At 45.0% G+C, this 23,611-nt stretch overlaps 1 protein-coding gene across 5 annotated transcripts in view; it reads left to right on the top strand.

Moving 5' to 3' along the window:
* Positions 1-23,611, top strand: part of LOC138515801 (broad substrate specificity ATP-binding cassette transporter ABCG2-like) — a 647,435-nt gene that overhangs the window by 616,184 nt on the left and 7,640 nt on the right. For all 5 annotated transcript variants that reach the window (XM_069630535.1, XM_069630533.1, XM_069630536.1 and 2 more), the window contains one exon: positions 15,234-15,343. In XM_069630535.1, the coding sequence (XP_069486636.1) occupies positions 15,234-15,343 (110 nt within the window). The remainder of the gene's footprint in view (positions 1-15,233; positions 15,344-23,611) is intronic.

Genomic DNA, 23,611 nt, shown 5'->3' with positions numbered 1-23,611 from the left:
CATTCCAAATGCACTAGTGCAGTTGGTGCGCTTGGCGGTAATTGCAACAATTTATTAGAAAAGTAATTTTCTCTTCTTGAAAGGGTCTCTGCATTCTCATAGCCCCATAACTCTGTGCCATAGAGCGCAGCTGAGACGGCCTGCCTGTGGTATAGCTCTAATGCGGGTGAGTTTGCACCACGCTCGTGATGATTAAAGAAAGCCAGAACTGCACCACTATATTTGTTCAGAGTAGCTGCTCCCTGTCTAGTTGGTGAGTCCATCCAGGACAAGCCTTAATTCTCACACCCAGGTAGTCGAAGCTTCCAACTTGTTCTTAATAACCATCGAGTTTGTCTTGGCCGTATTTATGCCAAGACCCAGCTCCCTAGATTTCTTTATGAAGATTGCAAGTGAGTCCTTTAGTCCCTGTGGTATAGTGGCTATTAGGACCGCGTCATCTGCGTAGAATAGTTCAGGGAATTATGTCGCAGGCAGTTTCGGCCAATCCCTGCCCCCCTCACCAACTCATCCACAATTCCTTGTGTATATATAAGTTGAACAAGAGGGTGGCCAGGTGACAGCCCTGCCTAACTCCCTAAGATACCTCAGTTTATATAGTTTCTTCACGTCCCAGGTTATAACGTACATAGTACATGAGTATATGGCTGATATAATGTCTATCAAATGTTCTGGTACTTTCCGCCACACCAGGACCTTCCACAGCTGTTTGCAGGGGACAGAGTCAAATTATGTCCTACGGTCCACAAATAATACATTCAAATGCCTTTTTAATAAGATTGTGTATTTTTGAATAATAAGATATAACATGAAACACTGATCCATGGTACCCCAACCCTTTTGGAACCCTGCTTTGTGGACAGTTATTATTCGTTTTTGGTCCACCCATGTCTAGAGGTATTTCAGGATTATTTTTCCAAACAGCTTCTCAGCCCCATCCAAAAGGGATATAGGTCAAAAACCTGGCCAGGCTATCCCTTCCTCCCTTCTTGTACACCGGGATAATAACTGCCCTACGCCATAAATCTGGTACCTTACCTGTAACTATCACTGCCCTAAACACCTGGAGTAAAATAGCCGCCCAGTTGCCCGACTCGTCCTTATAAAAATCCATTGGTAATAGGTCTGGACCAGCCACATTATCCATTTTTGGAAGAGGCTAAACTTCCTTGCATCCTGCAGGGTAATAAACACAGGGCTAGTGCCTGTTCCACCTTCGATAGCCGATGGGTGTGATAAAATAAGACCATCTGCATAAAGAGCACTAAAATGGGTCCTCCATCTGTCCCCGCCAATACTATCAATGTTCTTGGCATCCCCTTTAAGATCACTTTCGTAGACCAATTTCCAAAACAAAACGTTGTTTCTCGACTGTCGGGCATTGTGCAATACCTCCCATTTCCCTTTTAGATGTTTGGTCTTTCTATCATGGAGTAGGTTTTTATGGTTTCTTCTCAGTGAACAGAGCTGGGGTCTATCAATCCCTGAGGGATCTCAAAGGCATTTTTCTTTGTCCCTCTTTGCCGCTCTGCAGCAACCGTCAAGCCACGTCCCCCCAGTGGTTGGTTTGCTCTTACGTATCCCCTCAGTCCCTGAAAGATAGGGTTGCACATTTGTTTTCAGCGTCCAAAACCCCAATGTGGTTAGTTTCTGGATTACAAATTACTTTAAGATTCACTAAAATTGCTGCATACATACTCTGCTTTAGCTCTGGGGCTAGGATCTTGCCCCATTTCAGTGGTCTTCACGCAATTATTTTATAACCTCTCGGAATTCCTTTGGAGTACATTGTATTCCATTGTTTTTACTAGGCCTTTGCAATTACAAAAGGGAACCAGTCATGTGCACAGCATTTGTAGGTCCGTGCCCAAAGGAAGCTGTTTAGCCAAAACTGCCAGGGGTATCGCCTCTGCCCAGGAACAGAAGCAATCATAAACTGGGTTCAGGGAGCACGCAGCAGCCGGACATGTTTCAGTGGGTTGCCCCAGATATGGGCCATGGAAATCCAGCTACAACTCATTGATGCAGCCCATCAAGTTCAGAAAATGTCTCCCTGCTGGCAAACAAGACTGTGTCCAGCCTTAAGCACATCCCGGCACTACACCATACCGCTCTGCTTGCAAGCACCACTGTGCTTCTGAGATCTATGCCTGCCCATGTTTGAGACCAGCAAGTAGAAGAAAATGCAATGGAACTCCTGATGCTCTTGACCGCCTTCACCAGAGGTACTGTTTATGCTTTGGGATGCACACGTTCTGCCACCTCCTCAATCTGATCAGGGAACAATGTAGAGAAATAATGGACCAATCCGAAGCCTTCTATGGGTCACCAGTCTACTAACAGCAGAGCCCATCTGACACTTAAAATGGAACATGTTACTGTAGCGCCACTGGCAGTGATCTTTTTAAACATTACCTGAGAAAAGTAATGTATTTGTCAAGCTAATTAACTTTCTTCAAAGGACTTACAGCTTCCCATGCAAGCCTTTTTGATTTGGCCAGCAGATTCTGTGATTTTGCAACTTACATCCAAAGTACAGTAATGATGACAGTGAATTGTCTCCATCCCTAGGCCTATGGCTGTCATTGCCAGATACTTTGTCGGACATTCTTAGGAGCTATCCAAATGGTGCTATTGGAACACCTCCCAGCTGTTTAATTTGTGGCTCTGTTCCAAGCCCCTAGAGCACCCGCATAACTGACCCTTGTGAACAGAGAGTGGCCTGGTGAGGCAGCACAGTGGCATATGTTTCCCATGGCTCTTTATAGCATGGCATTTCCCAAAATATGTCTTCCTCCGTATCTCTTTCTGAAGTCTGTACTTGCTCACTTTTCATGCCCACAAACATCTGACATTATTAACACAAATAATTCGAAGCTAATTATGTGTGAAGTGTTGTCAGCGGTTCCTTGCAGCTGCGTAGCACTCCATCCCTTGACTCCCCAGCCCCAGCAGCAAGTGATTGTACCTGTACGATGCTGGCAGAGGATGGTTCATCATACTCTTAGGCACCGCCATGGTCACCAGCTTGCTGCTGCAGAATCTGGACTCAGTCTTCTGGATTATAAACACCATGTAGTTGCACAATGGTCTGCATGCTGCTCATGTTGTCTGCACCCATTTTCAAAATCTGACTCACTCCTGGGGCAGTGCCCGGTCCATAGGTGCTGCTGCGAGTGCGCAAGAGGAGCCAGTGAGTAACACCCAACAACAAGTTTAGTGGTATGACCTACCGGGGGGGTGGGGGGGGGGTTGGGGGGGGGGGGGGTGTGTGTGTGTGTGTCTGTCTGTCTGTCTGTCTGTCTGTCTGTCTGTGTGTGTCTGTCTGAGTGTGTGTGTGTCTGAGTGTCTGACTACTGTCTCCCAGGGCAGGTAAAGTCACCATTGGCTTTACTAGTCCCAAATATTTAACAGAAACCGGTACAAACCATCATATTGTGGACGTACTGGTCGGGGCAATTCAATTGCCCCGGGGTCTGTTAGTCGAAGGGGCACATCTCCGTCCCTCCTGATCGAGTTTTGGCTGGTGGGAGTGGATACTACTTTTTATATTCGGCCGCGAATATATCCCTATGGGATTTTCCCATTGTTTGAGGCTACCAACTTTAATTATTTAATTCTCATAGCCTCGAACATACCACCGGTTTATTTATTTAATATTAATTCGCTGGTTGGTATTTTTTGCCAAGACTCGATACTAAAATGGCGTTTGTGTTCTCTTCTGTGACTCCAACCCAAGTTGAGCCCTTTGTTCCACTTTTTGGCGGGCTTCTCCACAGAAGCCTCCAAAAGTGGTGCCACTCTGTCTGGGTACCACAGTGGGTGTGGGTTGGGGTTTAGGCACCCTGTACTGAGTTACCTTTGTAACTCAAGTCGCACTCTGTGTGATTGGCCCAAGTGGTGAGCCGGCCGGCTCACCACTTAGCATGTTTGATTGACAGCTAGGCTGAGTGAATGGGGGTGTGCTGAATAAAAGCAGGGCTTTGGGGACTGGAACTTCAGAAGTTGCCACAGGACCTGAAAATCCGACGAGGCAGAAGCTGAGCCGACCTACCAAGACGACACCACCGGTGGAGCCTTGCTGAACCGACTCACCACTTCCCGACAACAGAGAAGATCTCCCGGCTGGAGAGGCTTCTTCCCCTGACTGGTGGGCACAACCAGTTTACCCTCTTTTCCTCGCATCCCAGGACAGCTTGTGGTCGAATTGCCCGTGCCACCGGATAGCCACTTACCACTGGACCGCGAATAAGAGGACCGCTCCTTTTACCTGAGAACTCTACGGCTGGTTTCTTCCCTAGCAGTGCAACGGACTCCTGTCTTCCTCCCCGACGAGATCCTCTCTTCCCCGGACGAAGCACCGACTTGCATCCGCTGCCAGGAACAACTGCCCCCGCTGGAGTATTCTCACCACTTTAAGGTACCGTGTCCGCCAGGCCTCCCTTTCTAAAGATTGCTACAAGGTAATAATAATCCCTTAACCTTCTGGACTGGGCTGGCCGCCTTGACCATCTAACTGGTCCCTTTCTTTGGTCCAACGCTTTTTGAACCTTTTCAAGACTTTTGTGTACTGCAACCGTGTGACCTTGGACACATTTCGTTCTGATCCTCTTAAAGTGGATCCAGCCTTCTGAACTCTAACTTCACAGTTTTACTTGCCTTCCTCTCTTGTTGTGCTCTTGTAAAAGTGTTGGGAACTGTTTCAATTCATACTCTGCTTTTCTCTCCCTTTTAAAACAAATTATTAGAGTGCCATCTGCGTTAAGCGCTCACCGCTGTCTGAAAATAAGTGGGGCTTTACTTAAGACTTGTCTAATATTCTTCTAAGGGAGTGTATATCTTTTAGTGACCGTGTTTTTGAACTGCTTAACCTTAGTGCCTGTGTGTTTTACTAGATGTGGTTTTAAATAAATAATTAGATCTCTTTTACACCAAGCCCTGGTCAGTGTTTACTTGTTCTGTGTTCTTCTGACCTATTGTGAATACTCTGTATACTGCCTAACTCTTCTTGGGGGAAGTCTGACTGCTCAGAGACAGCTACCAAGTGAATCTGTGTGGTACAGACTGCTACCAAGTGGGTTTACTGCCAAACACCTGTAGTCTTAAATCTTTTGCAGTGGTCCCAGAGGGAACTGCACAGGTTTCTGCCTAACAGTGTGTGAGTGAGTGAATGATACAATGTATTGTATGGGAAGCTCTTGATTTTAATATATTACATATAAATATAGGCACTGGTTAGCAGTGTGTATTTTTCTCGTGCACAAAATATATGAATGTTGGGCTTTGTTGTGTTATCCCTCTTATTTAGTGTTTTGTTGTATGCCTATGTAATTGATAGTGTAAAATACAAATAAAGTAATTAAATGATGGATTGACACTAATTGAAGCGTAGTGCACAAGCCTAACCCAATCATACTTTCTCTGGCAGCCTAACAAGGTACCGGTAACGGTAGAGGGGTGTTACTGTGCTATTGGTGTGGTTGGCAGGATTCATGGGCATATTGGACAGGTGTTGGGGATCCCCCTTTGGAAGTTGTACATGCACTGGCTGGTAAGGTTTGCTTGATGGCATTTCTGATGGATCTTGATACCTAGCAAGGGCTGTGTGCCTTTGTTCCCCTGAAATGCGTTGTGCCTTTGCATGGCTCCTAAATGTTAGGATGCTTTGCTAGTAGTTGATATTGGTGCGTTAGATCCTGGCCACAGCAAAAGCCGGGGAAAATTTACATGTTGGCAGTGAGTTCTAGAAAAGTTGTTCAGAAAAAGCCCTGTGCCTCACCTACATCTCCATGTTGCCATGGTTTGAAATGACCGATTTAAGAGCAGGACTCTCAAAATGATGTTCCTGGAAATTATGCGCACGATACCGTTGAAGGAAATCAAGTCTGATTAGTAGAAAATAAAACTGATATGCAAATGCGTAGCACCCACACATCCATTAAATCCTCACGTTAAGGACATCTTAGCACTTTTAGAGAGCCCACGTGCGGACCATCCAGCTATTCCCCTGCATTACTTCCTCAGTGAGCTGACTCGACAGCCACCACTTAATCGTGAGTGTGTTCTTGGGTGATCTTACCATATAGAGAGAGGGCCCTTGCTCTCAGCGGATATGAACAGTCAGTGTGCCGATGCTTTCCCCGTTGTCCAATAGAAAGAGAGAAAGCAATGCTAACTCATGACAGTGGCCATAAAAGAAGCACTGTTCAGAAGGGCCACCTGATCCAGGAAACATCAAGTGGGGTCGATGTCACTCCAGCAGGAGCTCGATTCGTTTACGTTGAAACATAGCTATTAAATTGCCATGGAGATGTATCCAGATGTTGATGATCCTTAGTAACACCACTGTCCTCAAGTCCCAGGTGGCGAGCTCCGTGTCTAATGTGAACATGCATAATCCTCTCCTCCTATGGCTCATTGCATCCAGGTTGGTTATACGTTCCTTTTGATGGCCAGTGCCAGAGTTAGGGCCACTGGAACAGTCTAGGCTTTCTTCACTAATCACGTTCTTAGGTGATGGGAAGCTTTCAAATTAACATTGCACATTCCTTTTGTTTGTGGACAATATTTTCATGACTTACTAATTATTTGGAGGCACAAGCTGCTAAATGCTAATATTCCAAGTTAAATATAAGGGCAGCCAGTTTAATCTTAATTTCGATGAATTTAGGATATTCCAGATATTCAATTTCTTAACTCAAAATTCAAATGTTAAAATGCACGTTGGCAACAATAGAGAATGCAGGTTATTCGGAGATATCGCAGCTTTAAATATTACACCACTCAGTGCCAGTTCTCACTGCTCAGCGGCTTTGAAGCATGGAATGCCCATCAAACATTTGCTCTGGATCACTTGCTACTATTTAACAGAGTGTGATTTCCAGTCTTAGAATGACAACTTTATTTTTGTATTGTTTTATTTTTCATTTGTAGGAACTTAAGTTGTAAGGTTTGAAAGCTTGAGTATTTATGCATTTACAAGCAAGCATTTTTAAACTATATACGATTCAGAAAGAGGCAGAATTGTTTTTCACAAGTTTAAATTCTCCAGTTTGAATTTGGCAAGCTGAAACTTTGTACGTCCTAGCATGATGCATTGCTTAGCTTTAAGTGCTACTAATCGCCAGCTAGATGTGAAATGCTTCATTAAAAACATTTGAGAACCCTAATTCCCTCCCCCTTACCCTCCAACCTAATGATCCTGCGGGCAAAAGAAAGCTCACCTCTTGCTGCAAAACCAAATGGTTTGCAAAATCGTCATGGACTTGCTCGAAGTCACCTTGGACGCTTTGGCTCCAACTACCATGTGACATAAATCCTTCCTATGTATAGTTTACACCGGGAGTCCAGTCAAAAGAAGCAACCGGTGACTTCCTATTTGGGCCTGTTGGGACCACAAAGGGCATAGTGCCAGGCCCAGTGCCCAACAAACGTCATGTTCAAGCCCTGTGCTATTCTCTAGTGAAGGGAGAAAAAACAAAAGGGTCATGTTCCCTGCTTCTTTACTTCTCTTCAGGCAAGAGTAAGCACCATTGCTCTTGTCTCATTGTTGTGCCGGTTGGATAGAAGCCAACTTGAGATAGCCCCTGTACTTCTTTTGGCTTTTCAGACTGTGTTTTTCTTCAGGCCAGGCTGAATTCAAAACCTGACTTAGTGTGGATCTGTTTGTGCTCTGCCTCTAGTGTCTTTATAACTGTTAAGGCCAGGGTACCCCAGGGGTAAATGGGAAGATGGATTTCCAAAAGCAGCCCTGGTGGGAGGAATTTGGGAGGCTATCCTATTATGGTGAACCCGGAAGTCACTGAGAGGTTCACCAAAAACCCAATCAAGGTGAGCTAGCAGAGCAGTCAAGGCTTAGTCTCAGGAAGGTTGTGGGGGTAGTGTAGGGATAACGGGCGTGCACCCAGAGCAACACAAGTAATTCCGGTTAGACTGCAATCATATCAAAATATAATTTTATTTCTTGGGCCTTTAGTTTACACACCAAGCATATACAAATCACGGGCAAGTATTGTCATACATCCTTATAAAATATATATACTCCTCCACCCATCATAGAATTAGAATTGCATATAAATTAATTATCAGTGCAGTACAGGTGAGTAGTCAGATGCATAGAAAAATAGACGGAACCCTTTAGAATAAACCCAGACAGCTTCTCTCAAACCTATGGAGTCCAACCCAGAGAGGGTTTAGGGTCTTGTGCCCAAAGATCACCAGTTGCAAAGTATATACTACTTCAGTTAAGTTCTTATTAGAATAGTAGTGCCAGCGGTTATGAGAAATAAGTGTTCCAAAGTTAAATAAAAGTTCAAGTAAAGTTCAGGTAAGTGCTCACTAAACCCAACACTCTAGCATGAGCCTTGAGAAGGATCCTTAAACCAGGCTCCACCACCAAATGTTAGCTAAGAGTAAGTTTAGCACCAGGACTTTATGCCCAATGTAACCCTATAGAGGACTGGGGAGCAGAACCCGGCATGTTAACTTAAACCCCTGAATCAGATTCTTCCAGAGACAACAGCTGGTGTTCCCAAATCCGTTGGGGACACAATCTTCTGCTCTTGGTCCGGCAAAAAAGGCCAAGGGGTCTCAGGTGCAGAGGACACTTTCAACATTGGTATTTAGTTTCGGTCGGTTGCGGTGTACAGGAATCTGTTCCAGACAGCTTCCAGTAGAAACCTCAAACGAGGAAAGATGAAGACTTATGTGATGCAGGCTCCCAGGCCATCTCACAGGAAAGAAGGAGTGTTGCAAGGGGAGTCGCAGTAAAAATATCACAGCTGCCACCAGCTTTTGTTCGGCACATACAAAAAAAACCCAGAAAGACATTATATAAAAAGATAAGATATACAATATCCTAATTGCACTTCGCTGTAAGGTTATGTGTGCAATTATAACAATACAAGAATTCATAGACCTACTCTCAGTACTGACAGTTTTAGGGTGTAGTCAGTTTCCAATAAGAATGAGCAAAACAGACAAGGGAAGTAAAGCAGAGGCTTTACCTACCTCCAAAACGTCATGACCAAGTTCAAAGCAAGTAAAACAAAAGGGAGTGGTGGGGGGGTCGCTGCAACAAAGTGAAAGAGTCCAGCCGCCCCCGCCTTATGACTGCTCCCCAAAGCCTAAGCCAGATGTGGCTGGGCCCACGGATGTGCCTTCCGCCTCTGAAGGAAAGGAAGTGCTAGATACCCTGGGTTTGGGTGGCCAGAGGGGTGGCCCGCTATGCAGGCTGGCCCTCTAGCACCCCCTCCAGGGGCTGGCCAGCCCCTTAATTGGGACCTTTTTTGACCCCTCTTCCATTCACTCAAATGGAAGGGTCTTTATTTTTGTGAAAGACTAAGTCATATGACTATCCTTGCCCCGCTTTGTGACCACCTTCGGCCAATGGATGCATGTATTCCAGAACTGAGGGCTGTAGTCAGCCTGAAAATGGTTCTGACTGTAATATGTAGATGCCTGTTGGGACAGTAGATTCTTTACTTTTATTCATTTCTTTCATTTTTATTTTATTTATTTTATCTTTTATTATCGTGCACATGGTTTCAAAAATAAACCTTAAACTATATCTGCTTTATTATTACTTTGTGTAAAAGACCCTTCCAGAATGCATGAGTATGCTTAGAGGAATGTTGTGCATATGGATGACCAGCCTTCTGTTTAAAGGTTACTTGGTGTGTGATGGGGTGTTTAGTGTTCACTCGCTGACTCACGAGATATAAAAGCAGACTGCCTTACATACTTGTCTACTGCTGGAATTCTGTACCTGCACCCTGGTAGGCCTGCTGCTTGAAAAGGACCAAAGTTCTGCACCAGCATACTTGGACTCACTGAAGAATCTTTCAAAGCTCTACCTTCCAGACGAAACCCACCGGCGTGCTTCTTTCCCATGATGCAATGGGGATAACTGAATCATAGGTCCTGCTCAAAGGCAGCCCCCCTGAAGCTCCTTACCTTGTGTTAAGACATCATTCCAGTTTTTGGGGATTGTAGGGCAACTTCTTATGGCCCCTCAACATTTAGCTTTTTCCCTTTTTTTGTTGAATCATTGACCTCTTTCTGGTGGCCAGAGGGACTTCGCCTGAAGCCCCACTTCCATTATGATCCTTTTTTCCTTAAGGTATATGGTTTTGGGTCACCCCTAAGATGCCCTGTCTCAGCGGTGTGCCTCAGGCGCCCCATTTTTCACCTAGGATATTGCCACCCTAAATTGGTTTTAGGAATTGGGTTGGTGCCAGCTATACTTATACTTAAGTTCTGGCTTCAGTGGTGCAAGCTGTTTCATTATATTAATAGCCTTGTGTACCTTAGGGCTCCCTTTGTTCAGAGCACCAGGAGGTGGCCTTAAAATGAGCATTGTGATCATGAGTGCTATGTGAGCCCACAATTGTAGCCTCCATATTGGTTTAAACTAGTTTGGAGCAGTCTGTGTCTAATCTCTCTCTCTCATTTCCTGTAGTGGGTGGTGTTGTCTAAATATTTCTATTAACCATCTAGTGTGATTGGTCTTCTGCCCCTTTGCCATCAGGCCCCTTGAGTGCTATGTGGACTTGCCATTTTATTCAGTGGTATTTAGGCTCTGCCTGGTCCCTGCTTCTTCCATAGTTTCATGTTCTGCTGCTTGGAAGGACCTGGTCTGCTGACCTGCTCAAGGGGCGTTTCACAGTGATTCCTGTTTTTCCAGTTGTAAACACTTACTTGTTTGTACTGGGCTATTCAGTGGCTTGGGCATATCCCAGTTTGGGGTTTTGGCACCTGGAGGTCCAGACTTGGGTTCTGTTGACTCCTACAGCCTCCCCACATTTGCTGTGTCATGTCTTCCACACTGAAACAGTTGTCTGGGCTGCTTACTGCCACTACCCACAGTTTACCACAGTTTCCTCTTGGCTGTGTGTCACTGAAGGACGTTGTGGCCTCAACAACCTTCCCATATCTTCAGCATTGGAGGTCAGAGGTTGCCCCCAGCTTGTATCTCAGTCCTGGCATAGTTTGCTGCTCTGCTGCCCACATTTCTGTCCACTAACCCACTGTGAGCTGTCTTTGTGGGTTGCCATATATTCGACCAGTTTTTTCTTCCTTTCCTTGACCATCTGATTTGTTACTGCCTCAGGGTGCAAGCACTTGCGTACCGAATCCGGAAAACTGCACTGTTGGAAAGAAGACCTGCACTTAACCAGCTTGTTTTGTGCTGCTGGAGCACTTTTCTTTGAAACCAACAGGAGTATTCGCCTCTGTGCAACTGGTTGAGATACACATCGTCCCGGGTTTCTAGAAAGACTTCTCTTTTATGCAACTTTTCCTCCATTTCTATGAACAACGCAAAATGTTTGCATTTAATGTAATATCTCACCAGACTTTTTTCAAAGTGCACTAACTGTTTGCATTTTGTTATGGGGAACCTGACTAGTCCTTAAGGCTGTCAGTATTGGGAAACTGTGTTTCCCTTACCTTGTTACAAGGTATCTATTTGGGGTAACTTTGTATCATTGCACCACTTTTTTCGAAGTGCACAGGCTGTTTGCAGTTTATTATGGGGAAACTGACAGTCCTTAAGGCTGTGGGGAAACTCACTAGTCCTTAAGGCTGTCAGTATTGGGAAACTGTGTTTCCCTTACCTTGTTACAAGGTATCTATTTGGGGTAACTTTGTATCATTGCACCAAGCATCTTACAATGCAGTGCAATCACGTTATTTTTATGTAACCTTAGCATACACTGAGACGATTGTTTTGTTTACCTTTGATGTGCCTAAAAGACAAACTGGTGGCAGCAGTTGCATTTTTACTATTTCTTTAGCCCTACCGCGTTTACTGCCTAACTATGGCTAGTGTCCCAACATGGCCGTGCCACAAGGTTTTTGCTCGTTTGTTTTGCCATCTTGCTCTGTGGCCTTCTTCCCGACAGGTCAGGATTTTATTTTAATTTTCTTTAAGGGCATGCACTGCCCGGGAAAACCTTGGTTTTCAAAGGCTAGTGCAGGGCCATGTGTGTTTTCCCAGGAAGTGAGCTGGTACTGTCTGGTCCCAATCCACATACTGGTGACTGAATGTCTGGTGTGCATGCTTGCATGAGGTCCTCATATTCCATGATTGCACCACTTTTGGTGTGCATGAGTGGGTCAGATCTTGCCATTGGAGGGCGGAGTCCGAGCACTCAAGAGACCATAAACACTCCAAGCTTTCCTGCACGTAACTGTCAGTCAGACACACCACAATAACACAGCCTCATCTGTTGCTGCATCTTCGAGCTCACTGAGTACCAGTCATCATGGTTAGGATGCACTCGTAAGTCCGATAGAACAGAACTGCAATAAACTGCACACTGAAAAGTTGTCGCCCATTAAGCACTTGCAGACTCGACAAGACACAGGGATCCATAGACACGGATGCTGGACCTTCGGGTTCATTGAACCCCAGCCATTGAACCTGGAATGTACTCATGGTCGGATAGAACAGAACTGGATATAACGACACAATGAGAAGATGTCATCCAATAAAATTGCAAACCCAGTCAGCACAGGGACGACCTTAGATCTGCAAATCACTTAGCCCAGAATAGCTTTGAAATTGGACAACTCCACTCCAATGACTCTCCCAACCAGGGAAAGATGCACTCGAGCCTGGTAATCAGAATGAACTCCCCACTAGACCAAGAATGTTTCAGAGAGCTAAGGCTCAGAATCTCTGAAATAGATTTGGTCACTGCAGCAGGAACTGGAAGATAATCAAGAACAGGTGTTCCCCCTCCATTCCGCACAGACACTCACTTATACTAAAATGCTCACTCTCTCCTCTACACCAACAAACAATAGAATGCAGCTATACACTCTTGAACAATTCGACCTAGCTGAGCACATACCTATACACCTCCATGAACACTTCAGCAGTCTTTAGAACGCAGCTATATCCCACGAAAAATGAGTTTAGCTGCACTTAACTCACACAAAAGCTACACCACCACCAGAATGCAGATTCCGAGGTCAATTTTAGCCATGCTGCACACATTGTACTGATCTCACACAACCACAGCACCTTGCCTAGCATTAGAATGCTGCCAAACACCACATAATCCACACTGGCTGCACACATAGTGAGTGCACCCTAGCACTATATATCACCCAACTCTCTTCACTGACCTGATTATACCAATGATAGAAAAGGCGCTATAGAAATGCCCAATAACATAACAATAACGTACTACACATGCTGTATTATCCATACAATTTGAATATTACTTGTGCCCAATGTATTTTCTGATTGATTTGCAAATCTACCAATCCTATTCAGTCAGATTAAGATGTTTCAGACCAATTTTTCAATAATTATTTCCAGACAGTTTTTATTTTAGCTGAGGTAGCTGCCATCGAGATGTTCTTGGGAAAAACGTTGCAAGTCATTTGATAGCGGCCATGGGGGATACGGACCCACTACATCGAATGCTCAATTATTTGTGCAATGCAGCTATATAACGATGTACTTTTGTAGACTCTGTTGAAACCACAATTAGGAAATAGCATGTGACATTCGCTGAATATGCAATTAGCCACCAGTGCAGGAAGATCAGCCAATGGGAATGCTCAGATCTGAGGCTGAAAACTCCTGCGCAAGCCCACTTTATGACCATTCTCTCGGCTGCCCTATCCACTCGCCCCTTTTTATTAGGCAGCTCATCTACTAAAGATTCACTTACCTTTGGTGTGTTTTCCCTCGCATGTCATCTGCATTGATTCCCCACAACAGCTGCTGTAGCACATTTGCCTCCTAAACAACCATTTGAGCCACCATGGAATGCTGAATTTGCTTTTTATCTCCATAACCGTCATTTTGAATTGGGTCCCATTTCCTTTTTCGCCCACAATCATTGTTTCATTCAAGAAAACCCTTCCCTTTAAAGCCATTACCTCCTGAGACATTTTTCCTAGCTACCTATGGCGATAATCCTCCCCCTTATGCTCTCTCCCACATTCTGCTGGTATGTTCCAGAAAGCAATCTCTCTGTAGGCCTCAGTAATGAGCCGTATTTTTCTCTGCTAATTATTTCTGGCTGGTGGGTTTCCCCAACATGATTATCACCAAGATAGCATTTGAGGGTGATTTTTCCTCTTGGATTCAAGCGTCAGGAAGTCAGATAAGCCGTGTCTGGCATAACCCAAATGGTGCAAATGGAGAAGCAAATTCAAGACCACTGCTGTCCAAAAATCAACCCCATGGTTTGAATTAGGAAAGACTTCATTTATCCTTGGGTTCGTTTACAAAACATGCTGAAAAATGTGGGATCTCCTTTCTGATTTTGCGTTTTTAAATGTTACTAACTGTGCTTGTCCAGCCCTTTGGTGAGTGATACGACTAACCCATTGAACAGTCAATGAACAATGTTGAATGAACTATTTGAGCAAGCAGCTCTGAAAGCCAGCACCTCGCTTCCATGAATTTCGATTTAGTGGGCTCCCAGATCTCATCATTTTGCTTATATATTCTTTCCTGAAGACTTGTATTATAATTTCTTGAACACTGATTGTATTGGATATCTCATTGAAACGAAAAGGCACAATACATCTGATCCAGCCAATAAAATAAATCCGGAAAGCTCTTGCTCCAGAGATCTGGGTGCTTCCTGCAGGCACAGGCTTAAATCCTAATAGCCGTCTCAGGCCTTTGTCCTTCCGCAATCGATAAACCCGGTAGCATTGAGTTGGGTAATAAGTGCATTTACTGTTAAAGTACTTAAAAGCAGGAGGAATGCAGAGTGGCGTACTATAAAAAATCATGATTTTATCATCATTGCTATCCTCTCACCTTGCAGTAATTAAAATTACATCCCTCTGTAATTGCCTGGCTGCGACAGAAGCCATCAGAAAAATAAATTCCAATTCACCCGATTTGGATGGATTGGGATCTTAACATCTATGATCTGCAATAACAGACCAACGCTCCATCTTTTCCTTTGGATTAGGTGGAAATAGCATTAGCTTGCAACCTTTGAGCACAGCATCTTGGAATCCCTCTCCCACCCCCTTTATTCCTTGAGTTAGGGCAGCATTATAGATTTCTATATAATCCATAACACAATTATTTGCTGTCGTTTTCAGGGGAATCTGTTTTATTGTCTGTCACCTGGTGCATCAATGCAGGGAATCACATTCATCTTCTGAACTTGCTGTATAATAGTTAGGTTAGAATGAACATGTTTGCTTTTTTCACTAATCTCTGTATGTATTATTTTTTCCCCTACCAGGCACTACAGGTAAACGAATTTACAGGTCTGAACTTTTGCCCCAACACTACTTCGCTCCAGCGAAACGCAGATGTAAACTGTAGCACTTCGCCCAGCAGCCCATTCACTTTGTAAGTTTTGGTTTTCTTTTACACCCTATTGTTGTATTAGAATAGGTTTGGAATTTAAAGACTAGGTTTGTGAACATTTGCATTTGGACAAAACCTTGAACGTTTTTGTTTTTACCTGAAAACACGTTAAGATTCGATGTCAGAACTTTTCGGTGTCCGTCTTTTTGTAGGATAGGCAATCTCAAGGAGAGACTGGGACTTGTATGAATAGGTCAAGAAGTTTGAACCAGAACCAACTAAGGTATTAGACACCTGTAGGTAAAAACGAATTTGTGTTGATACACCCTGTGCACCGCTTACTTTAGGTTAATCCCTATTGTTTATGGTTCTTCTCCTAGGACGTATAGGACTTTATCCAACCCCTACTCCCCTTGCGTCAATTAACCAATCCGTGTTGTTTACGCACCAGAAATCAGTGTCCAGTGCATCTGTGCTCTTCGGTACCACTATAAGCTATCTTGCAATCTAAAAAGCAAATGATTGCAGATAATCAAGTCAAGTTATGCACTTCAAAGAAATGGGAGTGTTGAAGGTATGCTCTATTTTGTATTTTGGGAACCTGGTGGTCGAATCCAAATGGAAAGCATATATTTGATTCACTGAAAACTTTTAGTTAAGATGAATGTAAACTTGCACTTAAAGCATAGTACTAGAGTGAAAAAAGTACCTTTCATGGAAAAACGTATAGTAGTAGTGACACTAAGGCTATCATACGCAATATCAGCCATTTAAAAAAGGCCAAATAAATAATGTAGCTTAGCACATTTTACTCCACCACCTGCTGCTCCTCGAACATTCCATCACTGGTGTGCTAACAAATGGCATCAGGCCATGCTGTGTACACTCCACATACAGGGAAAGGCTGCACACTAGTGAATGTGGTACACACTGGCCATGGCAGCAAGCCACACGCTCAGAATCTCACACGCATGGCTAGGCTGCATGGCTTTTTGTGCCCAAAGTCCTAGTCAGTGGCATACAGGGTGCTTGTCATGGACACAAGCGATGACTAAGTGTCCCAAGCTCAGGCAAATGCTTGCTCCCGACACAACCGTAAGCCATGCCCTGAATGTGTTGTGCACAGAGCAGGTCATTGATCATGCAATCACTGATACCATATCTGCTGTTATCAGTGATGTTATCGGTCATGTCATTTATGAGTTCATCAGTAATAGGGTGTTTAAGGATACGAGGAATGCGTGCAACAGGATTGAGGTAAGCTTGTATAGTCTTCCCTGGTTTGATGTACAAGACATTATGACCATGTTGGCTTTAAACTTGAGAGAACATTACAGATTGCCACTATGAAAGCAGGGACCAAGCCTTATTTGCATATGGTCTTTCCACCTTTGTAATGGGTTTACATGTGAAGAACGATGGTCTTGAGGGTTGCCCAGAGCAATACCAGAGGTTAAGATTAATTCTCCAGCATGGGGTCTGGCATGGATTCACATGCTCATGAATATTCCCCGTCGTCAGGCAGGGAATCCTCGGTAAAGAATAAATCAGTATCAGTTTCGTTTCTGAACTGTCTTTCTCAGTAGTAACCAATCACTGGTCTCTGGGTCATACTGCCCCCAGCCAATGACTGCCCTCTCCCTAAGTCCCGCCTCTGGCAGCCATCCTCAGATTTTTACCGCACGCTCAAGTGTTGGGAGTCCTCGTGTTTAGCTCTCGAGCTTTTGCTGCGTTTTTGCGCTTTTTTCAAAGATAATTTCTCATTTTACTGTCAAATAGAGCCTCAAGCTCCACCGTCTCTACATCCGATTAACGGGGATCTGTGTCGGATTTTTCTACGCCCCTCAAAGGTGAAGATTTCGTCGAGTTACGCTTCTTGGAGGAGTCCAGGAGTTTCTGTGGCCTACCCGAACATGGCCCAGAAGAAAGGAAGCTCGATGCCCGGAAAGCTGTTCAGGGTTTACCCTGGATGCCAGCTGCAGAATATGTTCAAGGAGGACGAGCACTCTAAATGTCTCTACTGCCTTCATGAGGACAAAACGCACGTGGAGAAGGACTGTGCGTTTTGCAGGAACATGTCGGAACGGGCCATCAAGGACCAACACCTTCGTCTCTCCAACTGGCTGGAAGGAAAGAGCCCGTCAGATGAGAAGAAGAAGTCCGAGCGGTCTTCTAAGTCCTGTAAGGGCGCCCCGGCGATGGGGGCCCAACAGAGAGCAAAGCACCACGAGTCCGCGGGCACCGGGAGCGCCGAACGGTCGGGCTCCTCGGCTGCCAGGCAGAGCGCATCCTCTCCAGTGCCATCAACCACGAGCCAATGCTCTGGCTCAGGGAAGAAGAAGGCCGAGAACCCGGCGAAGCTTCTGGAGAGGCCCCGGTTGAGCTCGAAGGATCCAGCCGAGGGGGAGCGAGGCGGTGACCCTCCCCGATGGGGCATCGGCCTCAACGTCAACTTCACCGCCAGACGGCGAAGGAAAGAAGCTGGACGCAATTGGACGACGAGATCGTGGCTCGCTACGACAGGGAGTTATGGTACAAGATCGCCCCCCTGTTGGACTTCCTACCGGACGACAAGAGGGCCGAGGCCCTGGAGATGCTTCTGAGTCTCATAACCTAAGCTTCAGGCTTTCAGGTTACCTCTTACTGTACAGGGGAACGTGGTGGGGCTCAGCACTTGCTCAGGTCCTCCTCCTGCTTTGAATTTTGTGCTTCTCTGTTGCCAGCTTCGCATTCTCTGCCTTCTCTCTTGTTGCTGCCGTGTATGGGTGCGGGCACCAGGGAGCTTTGCACACTTCCCACTGTGATGGTTTTGGCATTGGTTCACTGAGCGTTCTGCCCACCAAGATATTGTCGTGGCCACGCCACCACCAGACCTAGGCATCTCTTCTCCTGGCTCACAACGGCTGCTTCATTCTTGCAAACGCCAGACCTCTGGCATTTCGGACTGGCGTCCTCTGCTTGCTTGAAAGTCGCAGTCCCTGCGGCTCTCCTCGGCTCCGCCTCTCCAATGTGTAATGATGTCAGGGTGCTTCCCCTGCTTACGGCACTCTCTCGCTGCCTCTGCTTCTCCTCTCCAAGGCGTGCAGCGGGGGGGGAGTCTTCCCCTGCTTGCGATCCTCTCTTCACCTTACTCGTCCCAGTTAATTATACATCCTCCTTAAAGATACAGGTTCCTTTCCTTTTCCAAAATAGTTTCTTTCAGCATTGTCTTCAACCAAACACCCAGATGTCAGAGTATTCTTCATAGCACGTAGGCCTATATATGCTACTTTGGTGGAGGGTTTAGGGAATTCAGGAATTAGACTTCTTGTCCTCTAAGGGGTCAGGGGTGGGGTTTAATACCCTCGATTCGTCACATACCACAAGAAAGAAAGTCTTTCTTGAGGGTTCAGTGACTGGTCCCAAATCTTCAAGCCTGCATCACTATCATTTCTTCTTTATTTTAAATTATTCAACTGAGTAGTAGTACAATCAGACTACATATCACATGCATCATAAATACTGTGAAAAACAACAAAACATAAACATAAAAACCATATGCTTTGTAAGGGTCTAGGAGAAAATGTCGGGCACAAAAGGTGTTGTGTTGCTTCGCAAACTCCTTTTATTAACCAAAGTGAGGTTTTGGAAAAAGTCCTAAATTTCCCTAACTCTAAGAGGGGTTTCCCTGCTTCAATAAAACAAACTAATGAGCCTGTCTGTGTCAGAATGTCGAACATTAAAGTACACCATCCTTTGTCCAAATCCTAATCTGTCCCTCACAAGTTAAACTCCCCTGCAGCCTTGCTTTGCAAATCCAAAATAAAAAGTTCCAAAATCAAGATGTTCAAAACAGATAACGTTACAACAAACTCCAAAAGGGGTGGCTTCCCTTCTTTTGAGTTTATTAATAGTTTCTTGTGTACAATAAGGTGTTTGATACTTTCTTTCGCATCAACTTCTTTTTCTTAGCTTAAACTGACTAACAGCCTCGGTTTACTCCCCTGCCAAGGTCTGTGTATCCCCTGTGTCCACCAGCTAAACTTGGTTCACTAGCCTGCCAAGTATTTCCAATGTTTTCCCCAAAATACTAGGATGAGGGAGAGTTGTATGAAGATTATACACTTTTATTGTAACTGCATCCGTTTTCTCATAATTTTCTCTTACTTGTAGATTGGGGTTTTGCCAGATCTTCTTCCCAGGGTCTCTACTACACCAAAGGGTTAGCCACTGCTCCCTTTTGTCTTCAGAATCCTTTTGTCCCAAGCCAATACATTGAGTGACTTCCCAAGACCATCTGCTTTGTTGTGGCGAGAACCCTTTTTCAGAGGGGCCTGCCAACCCTGGTTCTCTCATCTGATGGCAATGTCAGTCGCACCTGCGAAGAAGCTGCCATGCCCGTACCGCATGCTGTCTCTAGACAGGGGAGAGACACTTCATGCTCGCAAACTCTCAACTTGGCAACCTGGCTCCTGAGGTCATAGAGTTTGGACACCTCCAACTCCCTCAGAGATGCATGGACATACTTAGGGAAGCACAGAAACCCAACACCAGACATTACTACTCCAACAAATGGAAACACTTCGTCATCTGGTGCAATACCAAGAGCATCAATCCTATGAACTGCTCTCCAGCAGATATTGAACTGTACCTGGCTCACCTACTAGACTCAGGTTTGGTTTTCAATTCCCTAAAGGTACACTTAGCTGCACTTTCAGCTTACACCACGTACCAGAAGGTTTTGTGGTGGAAAATACCAGTGATCAAGGCCTTTATGTAGGGGTTTAAGAGACTTCATCCCCCTATCTCCAACCCGCTCCAGGATGGGACCTGAATGTTGTACTAACGAGACTAATGGGACCGCCCTTTGAACCTATGCATAAGGCTAGCCTTAAAGCACTTACTTATAAAACCGCCTTCCTGGTGTCAGTTATATCAATAAGGAGAGTTAGTGAACTGCACGCCCTTTCAGTTCAAGAACCATTTCTCACGATTCACAAAGATAAGGTGGTCTTGCGCACTCACCCACAGTTTGCGCCTACATTTATTTCAAAGTTCCATGTGAACCAATCAATGGAACTACCCATCTTCTTTCAGAACCCCACTAACATGGCAGAAAGAAGCCTCCACACACTTGTTGGAGAAGAGACGTTCTATATTATCTGGAGAAAACTAAACCACTAAGAAAGACAAACCAGTTTTTTGTTTAAGTGACAGCTGGTAGAGAAGGGGATCCTGTCTCTAAAGCAACCATTTAAAAGTGGATCGTAAACTGCATCATACTGTGCTACACTCTTGCCAAGAGAGATCTGCACTTCAAGCCTAGAGCACACTCTACTCGGGGAACTGGGGCTTCCATAGCATTCACTGCAAATGTTCCTCTTGAGTCCTTTTGTAAAGCAGCAACCTGGAGTTCTGTACGCACCTTTACACAACACTGCTGCCTAGATACACACTATAGGTCTGATTCTCAGGTGGGACAAGTGGTGCTAAGACATCTCTTTGCTACTGTTCCTTCACACATCCCACCACCATCTCTGGGTACTGCTTGCTAGTCTATGCACAGCATGTGATTCTAAGCAGATTGACAAGCATCAGAAGACATGCATTACCATAGTAGCCTTTCTGATGATTGTATCTGCTTAGATTAACATGCGCCCACCCTCCCTCCCCTCTTGGAATAGAAGGAACATAGACATAGATCTTACACCTCTCTCTCTCTGTACTCACTCACGATTGTCATAAGGCTCCCTCACGGCAGAAAAAACACGATCAGAGGGACCTCAACGTGTGAGTGATTTTGGGTATACTACACGTCGCGTTAGGGATAGTGTTACAGGCACGCCCATGTCGACGTCCCCTTTTGATCCTCGAAAGAAAGATGCAATTCTCTGCGATTACCACTAGATGTCGGACAATATGCACAGCATGTGAATCTACAATCATCAGAAATGCTATTACAGTGAGTAATGCATGTCACACGAAGGGAGCCAGTGTGTAACATTCAACCTTGGCGGCATGCAATAGGAATTTTATCGCCAGCTACTAGTGGGTGCTGCATGTAAGCAATACTTAGGTGAAGGAATATTGCTGCATTGATATATCTTTGATGTAGTAAGCACAATCCCTTAAATTGCTAGGATTACCAGGGTTGAGAATTCCAGTGGCACCTCTTCCATCTCCAACTGCTAATAAGATGTTACCCATCTTCAAATAACAATAAGGTCATCCTCTAGACTGTGGTTGGCCTCCTGAGATGACACTTCATTTCATGGGCATACAAGTGAATGGTGATACAACAGCGTTCACAAGATCAAATTAAGCCTCCACAGAGAATCTTGGTGGTGAAGATAAACCCTAGGGCTCACCACGTACAATCATCATTGGGCCAAAGGCTGATAAGTTAGTCATCATCTGATCAAACGTTAGCACTGGGTCATCAAGAGATGCCTTCGAGACTCCCTTTGAAAAAGAGTAGTTGCCCTCCAAGGTGTAACAGTCCTGGAGATTTGGTTCTGATTGCTTCGGTTCTGGGATTTGGCTCAGTCATACTTCATATTAGGATACTACTTTCTGCAGTTGCAGTAAAGGAAATAAACCTGTGCTGGATTCACTAAGGTCGATTGCTTGGTTCCCGAGTTTCTGTCTTACAGAAACATGGTTTTTTTGTTTATGAAAATCCGTGGCTCATGAGTCCACGCTAAATCTCAATACAGGACTGGTTATTTCGTTTTTCTTCACTTGAGCTCATTTAGTGGCATTCAGTGATTGACCTATTAATGGGAAACACAGGTGCCCTGGTTGATTATTTTAGGAATCCTATGGCTGCAATAGCCACCCACAAAAATGTTGTTGTCCAATGCAGGGGAGTTTGAGGCATCTTGCAGAAGACAACTGAGCAGACCAGGGATTCTCCCTCTTACTCCGTTCGCCTGACGAGTCTGAGGTTTTTATATCCCGTTACCTTTTCTCTGAACCAAAGGTCTGTGCTTCCCATAATACCTTGGAGACTTCACTCATCATGACAACTGAAGTACTGACTGTTCCATCCCCTCATCTACCAATTCCCAGATCCGTGTTGCACTTGGCGCACAATGTATCTATCAGATAGAGGGGGGTGTTGACCGCAGAAAAGTGAGAAAGTGAAATGGGAGCTCTATGTAGAGGCCAGTGATGATAGTGCAGAGAGAAGACGAGATTGGTTGGCTTTATTAGACCCTCGTTATGCTTTCCTATGAATTTTAATGCTGTTATTTGCCTTGCATGCTGTATGATGCCCTTTTCATAACTTGACATTCCATGTTATGATGTGTGTGGCTTCCACATTGCCTGTGTCCCTCACTAACCTGTCCTTTGTGGCGTCGACTCACTGATCCCTCCACTAGCATGCAACACACAATACACATGCCAACTAAGCCAACCACACATGGCAACAATTGAATGCCCCTCGCAGCAGACCTCAAACACAGACGCACTTCACCTCTACAACCAAATTACATACCAAGTGCATTTTTCTCCTTCTGTTCTGTCAGTATCTCCATCGTTCTTGACTCTTTGTTTTGACATGTTTTTTCATACCAGATGCATCAACCTACAGGTTCTTGGCTACCAGGCCATGAGTGTAAACCTATTTGGGAACCAAAACTAGCCAATATAAGAGGTCCTCTACTGGGAGCAAACACGCTATCAAAAGTTAACAAAACAAATAAAAGCTAAAATAGCTTTTTCTTTGTGCTATAACCAATGCATCGGATTTCAATCACGTTATAGCGCTCTCCGCCTTACAAGAGAATATCCGTGTGCACCTTAGAATGATCCCACCCATAAAGGAAATTGAGCCAAAACACCATGTAAATTCCCTTTAAAAAGAGTATCAGTAGCAGCCCCTGAACTGTGTTTGTGCCTCACTGGGTGTCATCAGTGGGGTACGGTTACCTCTCTATGCACAGAGAGGTGGGGTGCCTATCTGGATGTTCCACTTCCGTAGATTGATTTCGAGGGGATTGGGTCCTCCGACGTATTCCATATCTATGACAGTAATCACCACAGCTGTGCTGCTTCGGAAACTTTTTCGGCGTCTGCGTCCTGCGTCGATGACGTCGATGCGCCGCCGTCGAGGACCTCCTCCGACGTCCGACGTCATCCGATGTGATAAGTAGGACGCACGACGCCAGTAGCCTCAGTTCCGTTTTTTCCGCGAACGTGTTGCTTCGTGTTTCTCGGTTCTAGCCTCGACTCTTTGGAGTTCTGTTCTTTCTGGTTCTTCGAGCCTGTTCGTTTGTGAATATTCCTTCGCAGCAATGTCTTCCACTTCGTCTTCAACCCCGCGTC

Source organism: Ambystoma mexicanum, chromosome 6q (assembly GCF_040938575.1).
Source record: "Ambystoma mexicanum isolate Mex_15411 chromosome 6q, UKY_AmexF1_1, whole genome shotgun sequence".
NCBI lineage: Eukaryota > Metazoa > Chordata > Amphibia > Caudata > Ambystomatidae > Ambystoma > Ambystoma mexicanum.
Note: the sequence above shows the minus strand (reverse complement) of the source record. Positions and strands in the feature narration are given on the sequence as shown.